Genomic DNA, 9,109 nt, shown 5'->3' with positions numbered 1-9,109 from the left:
TCTACGTAAAAAGTTGCTTTGGAAACGTTTTCATAAAAATACAAAATTTTCCATAGCAAAAAAGTTACAGCGATTTGTTTAAAATGCATATTTTTGAAAAACACCCCGTAACTCCGAAACGGTAACAGATATCGATATGCGGTTTTCACCATCATGTTTTTGACAAAAATTGAGCTCCAGACACCGATATATTTTCGACACCAGTTTTTGTCTATCTCCTATAGAAAAGGGTGTTTCCATTTAAAAGCGTCGAATTTGACCCACCCTGTACAGGCTGTTTTTCACAAAATTTGCAGGCTATTGAGAAAATAGAAAATGAATATTTAATAATTAAAACAACATTATATGTCACTTTTTGAAACATGTCCTTTAAATCCTTTAATCTTACCAACAGCTATTAACTGTTAGTAAGAAGTTTCACTTTTTTTTATTAGTATGCTGTTTTTATTTGTGTTTGCAATATTTCTGCTAGTAAACGTACAGCGTAGCGTTAGGATGGTTAGTCTAGTTATATTTTAGAACAAACATTATCACTTTCACCGATCCAATCTTGGAGGCTATTGGATGGAGCAGGACGAGCTGTGGTCGACGTTGAGCAGCGGGCCGTAATCATTGGCCACGTTGGCGGCGGGAAAATCAATTTCCTCCTCGAAGTCGAAGTAGTGACACTGAAAAATAAATCGCCATTAGTTCTAGCCAAGGATGTGTAGGCGGTTATAGTTTATTTGTTACGCCATTCTACACTCAGAGGCAAAATAACGCAACGGAAACATTTTTGTTCTAGTTTAAAATCGTATATACAGGGTGGCGCAAAATCGTATATACAGGGTTCGCCTCGGTTGATTATACGAAAACGTAAATATGTAGAAGCAAAATATTTTATGGGTATATGTGGGGAGGCAATGTGCACAATTTAAAATTATTTTGAAATATACAGGGTGTTTCAGAACTAAGATCCATACCAAAGATATTTTTTTTCTTATGGAACGTCGTCGTCCTCTAAGTCCGTACGTCGTGTACGACCGACGTGTGGTGGCTCTGGTTCTGGCTCTAAACACCTGATGGCCGCACCCACCGTCCGTCTCCAATTTTCCCTATTTTCTGTCCTTCGAACGGCTTCCTCCAGGTTAGTATTCATAAGTTTTTCGACCATGTCCACCCACCTGGTTGATGATCTGCCTCGGCGACGGGATCCTGCAGGTCTTCCTTGTACTACCAGTCTCTCCATGTGCACGCTCCTGTTGACATGGCCGAAGAAGGAAAGTATACGTTTATAGACAGTGCTGGAAAGTCTTTGTAATAATTGGATTTCGTTAAGGACCGACACATTGGTGCGATGTGCTGTCCATGGTATTCGCAACATCCTCCTCCAGCACCACATCTCGAAGTCGTCAATGCGTCGTCTGTCGGCTGCTAACAATGTCCATGTCTCCGAAGCATAAGGCATAACCGGAAAGACAAGACTATTTACCAGGTTTATTTTTGTCGATTTTGTTATATGACTGTTCGACCAAACTTTGGTGAGCTGCGTCATAGCGTTACGGGCCAGTTGAATTCTACGGTGTATTTCCACTTATGGAACACCCAGTATTTTATTTAATTTTTGGGTTCTTGGGCCCAAAAAAAGGCATATATTATAAGGGTAAAATATGTTTAAAATCTTTGGTTTTTGAGATATTTAAACATATTTAAATATGCATGTTACAATAGAATAGGTTATTAACACCCTGTACATTACTTTTCAGAATTAATTCTTGTGCTGAGTTTATAGGTAAGGAAATAAACTTTTTTGAAAAATGTTATTGCTTCCTTAAAGTTATACAGGGGTACCAAAAATTGCTGATCTATTTTAAGGATTTATTTTATATAAAAACTTCGTTATTTCAAATGCAACACCCTGTATTTTTTTTCTAATAAATCGAAGCAGATTCAAATTCTCTTTCAAACTATATCAGGGTTTCTTATACCTATCTAGCTCAGACTTTGAATAAAAAGCGATTTTTAAGTAAAATCGCAATCAAGATCAGTTAGTAGCTATTTTCAAAATCGACATTAGTTTATGGACATTATTATTTAGATTTATATAAGTTTACTTAAATTTACCTAAATAGTTTGATAAGTAAGTATTTATTATTTTATCAAGAAAAATAAGGCAGTATCTCCTAGCGGAACGAATGGATCTGTTACTAGTGATTTTATTTTGTGAGGAAAATTGCTTCTTGGCCTTAAGGGCTTATACTCAAAGATATTCGAATAGGAAAAACGATAATATTACTAGCCTGTACATTTTGTACATTTGTTGTTTTAAAAAAATCTAAAATGTCAATATTCCATGGGTATATTGATAAATGAGGTCCAAATTGTAAGAAAATGCATTTTCTATGAAAACTTGAAGGGATAGTTAAAAAGTGGTCTAATACAATTTGATAGACAATTAAATTATGCATCTGATTCTTATAAAATATACAGGGTGTTCCATTTAAATTAAACAAGTTATTTCCGTTTAAAGCTAGTACTTATTTAAAATAAATTTTTAGACACTCTGTATAAGGTAGTATAATTTTTATTATTGCAACATAATAACTAATCAATAAATAAACTTCAGTAAATATTTAGTAATAAAAACTTTGATACCCTCGGAGAAATGAAGCCTTAAAATGTATACTGCAATTTCACAAAATTGAAGATATTTCATAAACGGTAAGGTTTAAGTGTAATAAACCTTAATCAAATTTACCTTTATTTTAGTCGTAGAAACTAAAAATTCACTAATATACAGGGTGTTCCATTTAAAAAAATACAACTTTGATATTTTTTATTTATTTGGGACAGTCTGTATCTTGTAAAAATATTTTTAAATTGTAGCTCTAATAGTCCTTCAACGAACCCAAAACTTACAATTTGTAGAAATCTAATCGTTTAGCTACAATACTCCGTGTCGTATGTGGTGAACAACCCTGTATAGAATAGAATAGAGAGATAATGATATGATCGAATATAGTAGGGTTAATAAAAAATATGCAGTAAATGTAATAAAATAAAAAATGTAAATGTGACATGTACCCAACCCTGTTTCAGGAGCGTCGCCCCACGTGGTTATTTGCATCTGGGCTTTCAATCTGACCGCGGAAAGGTTAGGGACAGGTTATTTTGGGACGGACGCGTAGAAAGGAAATTAAATGGTCGACGGGGAAACTACTAGGAGGGACGGAAAAACCTAGATTGCGAAAGATTATGGAGATAAATAGTTGACACAAATGATAGAGCATTAATCTATGACAAGGCTACACTATCGCCCATTCAATTAATTTTATTTTTTATAACAGGTTTTTTATGTTTCGTTTGAACAACATAATACTGATTTAAATGCTTAACAGAGTTAATTATAAGAAATAAACGAGAACGATCTATGACTTTTTGGGCTATTAAAAGCTATAGAAGGACTTTATTTTCTAATTTGTTAATTACAATCATTTCTCTTGTGTTTTCGACAATAGTTGGTCGAGTTTTGTAAACACTGTCTTTAAGATATCCCCATAAAAAATCTCAGACTAGATAAAATCAGGAGCATTTTAGTATATGCCATTCACCAACTATTAGAACCATATCAATTCTCTCTGATGTAGGATAAGCTTCCATTTTCGCCAAATTTCTGAGAATTTTCTTTTATTTTAACTAGCACAAAATGATAACTAGTTGTTAAAGTTGGACTAATTAGACAGCTATGTTGAAGTAACGTCAGACATATCACCAGCCATCTAGATTTTATCAAAAAACAAAGATCTACTGACATTAAATCATAACCAGCTTTATTTTTCTCCCAGAATCCGAAAATCAATTAATATATAGGGTGTTACGTTACAAAAAACACAACTTTGATATGTAACTTATTTTGGGAACACCCTGTAGTACTCTCTATATTTTTAAAAAGTGCTCTGAATTAACCTACATATGCTCACAAAATTTCCTTCCAATACAAACTGTCACCCTGTACAGGGTGGGTCAAATTCGACGCTTTTAAATATATATAATCTAGACAAGAATTAGAAATACTTAGCAGTTATGAGAGGGTATCTTTCACCCCCACTGATTTAATGAATTTCTCGAGAAATGTTCAAAAACGGCCCCGTCTGTCCATAACAGAAGACGGTCATATGTCGATATGTCGAACACCTGTAACAAAATCTCATGTCTTGGTTTGCTATTTACTTTTATTGTTATTAGATATAGTTTAAATGTGTTGATGTTGGTTGAATATATTTTAAATTGTTATAAAATTCTGCATCTCTCATAGCAAATATTATTTTGGTTTTAATTGATGCTCACAGCTAGAATTATTTTGCATTACAGCCGGTGCCGTTCAAAGCCTACTCATTTAAAGGGGGCGAATTTTTATATACTTTATATCTCGAAGAGGAATCGCGCAAAATATCAAGAGTGTTATATTTTTGGAAAGGTAATTTTAAGTCCTTTTCAATAAAATAAAAATATACAGGGTGTCCCATATAAAAAATCAAATTTTCTGTTGATAATTCTTAAATTATTAATTTTAAAAAAATTATACTTAAACCCTTAAATTGTACGTAAAAAAGTGCTTTAGAAATGTTTTCATAAAAATACAAAATTTTCCATAGCAAAAAAGTTACAGCGACTTGTTAAAAATGCATATTTTTGAAAAACACCCCGTAACTCCGAAACGGTAACAGATATCGATATGCGGTTTTCACCATCATGTTTTTGACAAAAATTGAGCTCCAGACACCGATATTAGTTTTTGTCTATCTTCTATAGAAAAGAGTGTTTCCATTTAAAAGCGTCGAATTTGACCCACCCTGTACAGTAGTAAATTTTAAATCTAAGATAAAACAAGTCCTTTTTTGTATAGTATTCTGGGGATTATTCTGAATATTAATAATTCATTTCAGGATTAAATTTAAGCTGAATCTCGCTGCCAATTCCAAATAGGGACCTTTTAGCGCGCATAAAATATTCAGGATTTAGATCAGCATAATTATTCCGCCCAAAATAACAACTGGAAAATAGCAAGCAACAACCAACGAAAAGTAAAAATGCATTCCTATAAAAGAATGCAATAGAAATAGGAGTTCGTAAAGGCACAGTTCGCGAACTATGCTCCAATGTCTCATTATTTTTAATTGGTTTGCATTCGAGACATTTAAAATAGACTCTAAAAATTAAATGGCGCTTTGTTTAATAGGGAAATAAACTTCAGTTTGTTTTATGAAGAGATAAAATAAAAACGTGGCGCTTTTTAAGGCGAATAAAAAATGGGACCACTTGCATTGTTTTGTGTCGCCATATTTTGTTTTTATTTTAATAAAATTGTTATAAATAATAAAATAATACTGCTTTAAACTGTAGCTAGGGATGAAAACAGCAAAAGTAAAGTCTACTCTGTTCTGGTTTTTTCTCAGATAAGATTTCGACAGACGATGACAGAAGAAAAGCAGATGACGTCCCATACCAATCTATTTATTTTACTAAAAAAAGTTTCTAATAATTTTTAAGTTAACTGTGGATGGGTTTAAATATAAATTCGTCATGCGTCGTCACTTGTTGTTTTTAACCAGTTTTATTGGTTTATTTCAAAAATGACAGATCGTATTTCAATTTTATTGGTTTGACGGAACGATGAACGACAAACGAACGCCGATGCGTATGAACTCGCCTTTAGATTTTTGATGTTTGTCAAAGTCTTGCCAAATTATAGGTTATAATTTTGTGACAACTTTTGTCAAATACCCTACGTTTTGGAAGATGATGCATTTTGATTCGTGTTATTACGTGTGTTTTGTGTCTTTTGAAGTCAAGTGGAGGAAAAATCGAGTAAAAATTAACTATAGAACCCGGAGCACAGTTTATGGTTAATACTCGCTGCCCAGGCAGAAATTCTTATACTGTGGTCTTATACAGATAACCAATAAAGTTACTATCAATAAAGTTCGTATACCATCTCGTCGTAGATAAGTGCATCTCGAATATGGTAGAAGGACCACACTCTAAATACATACTAAAAACTGGAGTAGCTGTAAAATATCGACATCACACGATAGGTAAATAATGGATTTTAGTACTGCAGAAAAATAATGTCAAAGGTACTGGTTTAAAAAAATTAAGATTAAAGTTAATTAATCAACCTGTGAGGTATAAAATTTGGTAAGTGTTATTATTAATAAAATAGTTTGATTTATGTTGTTTTATTTATTCCTGCGGAATATTACAAATTTGTATTTGTACATAAGTTATATTGATAAATATAATCATAAATGCGGGAAGTTTCACAAAGCTTGAAAGTAAGAAATAGTTCTTTTTTATATTTTTTGGTATGTGGTGTCTTGTTTTTGTTTGTTTTGTATTAACACATACCGTTTTTTATTAAATAAAATAACTCGATTACATTTTTTCAGTTTTATACAGGGGGTTATACATATCTCACAATATTTTGAAGTTACTTGTCAGTCAAATTTTAAATACATATATTAATTTCCTGCTATGCGTTCCAGTTGTACCAACTTATTTCTTTGTAAAATAAAATAAACTACTTTGAAATTAAAATGACACACATCTATCACTGTCAAGGATCTTCTCGTTGGACAGACTATAAGTAAGATTTCGACATACCTACTATTCTAGTTTATTTCACTAGTATAAAGTTTCTAATATTTTTTAAGTTAACTATGGATGGATTTATTATATCCGTCATGCGTCGTCTCTTGTTATTTTTAACCAGTTTTATTGGTTTATTTCAAAAATGACAGATTATATTTCAGTATTATTAGAGTGACGCAACGATGAAGGCTTCATCGACCCAGATCACCACCCTCTCCACTTAAGGCCATTCAACATGATATGCGCAAGGCAAATATGGCGGCGAAGGCAGTGCATTTTTAAATTGTTTATCTTTAACCTGAAAAGCCGGTAGTGGTTTCTCGTTCCGATTGTATACCAGAAATAATTAATTATCTCTAGTTGGTTGTGCTTTTGCAACACGTTTGTTTAATTCTTAGTGTTCAGTGCATGGTGTGATCAGAAAATTGTGATAAAATAAGAGTGTAATAACAATCAAAACCAGACATTCCACATAGGGAACTTTTGTGCTTGTCGTACTCATGTATTATTAATTATTTTAAGGTAAGAACTAGAAGTATTTATCAAGATATTACACCTAAATGAGTAAAAAGCCTTCACCGCCAGTCTGCATAGTACTTTATAATGATTACTTACAATAATCAAAAGATAGGTATTAAAGGGTTAACATTTTATTGTAGCATACCTTTTACAGAATTATAGAGGGGGTCCCAAGGTTTCTGCTTTTATATTTCCCAAAAATGACGAGCTTCGTAAAAAATGGTTGACAGCTATTAAAAGAGATAATTTCACTCCTACTAGTAGTTCTCCGGTAAGAAGTGCATTAAATATACCTCAAAAAGGCCAAAGGCCAAAGCCTCTGTTACCCTAGTGAGGATGTAGTTATGGCTACTGCTTACACTGACCTCAATATAAGTAAAATATGGGAAGAAGAATCAAGCTTTTTACATCTCAAAGATCACAGAAAGATATTGACAACATTGACATTTGAAAATATAAATGACCTGGATGTAAGTCTTTTTTTAGGTCGCAATTGCCCCTCACATACGTCAGAAATTATTATTATATCCATTCAGTCTTGTTCAGAATATCCAATATTTTATTGAAGAACTATGCAAAACAAGGAATGACGTCTTTACCACAAAGACAATGCCCTATGTAAAGAGAAAGAGTAAAGACAACTAAGTTAAGCGTAAGTTTTACTTACGAACCCCCAAAAAGGTATTTAGTTTTTTTTCTAGGAACAAAGAACTTGAAGGAATTGGACCGTTGTCTCTGTTCATACTATCTTTACATTTATTAATTCTGATGCTTTCATATGCATCTAATTGCCTGTAATTTGAGACTTGTTTAATTAATTTTAAATTATTAAGACCTATACAATGTTTTATACAGTTTTTTTTTATTAAAGTAATTGTTTCGTAGAATTAAAGTAATTGTTTATTATTATTATATATATTATTATGTCTGTATAAGTATACTCTGTTTTTTTTCTCAGGTAAGATTTTGACAGACGATGACAGAAGAAAAGCAGATGACGTCCCATATCAATCTATTTATTGGTTTAAATATAAATCCGTCATGCGTCGTCTCTTATTGTTTTTAACCAGTTTTATTGGTTTATTTAAAAAATGACAGATCATATTTCAATTTTATTGGTTTGATGGAACGATGAACGACAAACGGACGCCGATGCGCATGAACTCGCCTTTAGATTTTTGAGGCTTGTCAAAGTCTTGCCAAATTATAGGTTATAATTTTGTGTCAACTTATGTCAAATATCTGCGTTTTGGAAGATGATGCATTTTAATTCATGTTATTACGTGTGTTTTGTGTCTTTTGAAGTCAAGTGGAGAAAAAATCGAGGGAAAATTAACTGTAGACCCAGAGGCACAGTATATAGTTAATACTTGCTACCCAGGCAGAAAGTCTTATACACCAATAAAGTTACCATCAATAAAGTTTGTATACCATCTCGTCGTAGATAAGTGCATCTAGTATATGGGACAAGGATCGTACTAAACATATACTAAAAACTGGAGTAGCTGTAAAATATCGACATCACACGATAGGTAAATAATGGATTTTAGTACTGCAGAAAAATAATGTCAAAAGATACTGGTTTAAAAAAATTAAGATTAAAGTTAATTAATCAACCTTTGGTATTATTATTAATAAAATAGTTTGTTTTATTTATGTTGTTTTATTTATTCCTGTGGAATATTACAAATTTGTATTTGTACATAGGTTATATTGATAAATATAATAATAAATGCGGGAAGTTTCTTGAAGCTTGAAAGAAAGAAATAGTTATTTTTTATATTTTTTTGGTATGTGGTGTTTTGTTCTTGTTTGTTTTGTATTAACACATACCGTTTTTTTAATAAAATAACTCTATTACATTTTTTCAGTTTTATACAGTTTTTTTCACAATATTTTGAAGTAATCACTTATCAGTCAAATTTAAAATATATTAATTTCCTGCAATGCGTTCCAGTTG

General features: G+C 32.0%; 1 protein-coding gene across 1 annotated transcript in view; it reads right to left on the bottom strand.

The window, feature by feature from the left end:
- Positions 1–346: 346 nt before the first annotated feature.
- LOC115886130 overlaps positions 347–9,109 on the bottom strand; it is a 143,949-nt gene continuing 135,186 nt past the window's right edge. The window contains exon 6 of the mRNA XM_030905203.1: positions 347–668. Within this exon, the coding sequence (XP_030761063.1) occupies positions 558–668 (111 nt within the window). The 3' untranslated portion in view covers positions 347–557. The remainder of the gene's footprint in view (positions 669–9,109) is intronic.

The sequence above is a fragment of the Sitophilus oryzae genome, unplaced genomic scaffold (genome assembly GCF_002938485.1).
Source record: "Sitophilus oryzae breed Bouriz unplaced genomic scaffold, Soryzae_2.0 scaffold_469_pilon_pilon, whole genome shotgun sequence".
In the NCBI taxonomy this organism is placed as follows: domain Eukaryota; kingdom Metazoa; phylum Arthropoda; class Insecta; order Coleoptera; family Curculionidae; genus Sitophilus; species Sitophilus oryzae.
This window is presented reverse-complemented; position numbering and strand designations above follow the sequence as displayed.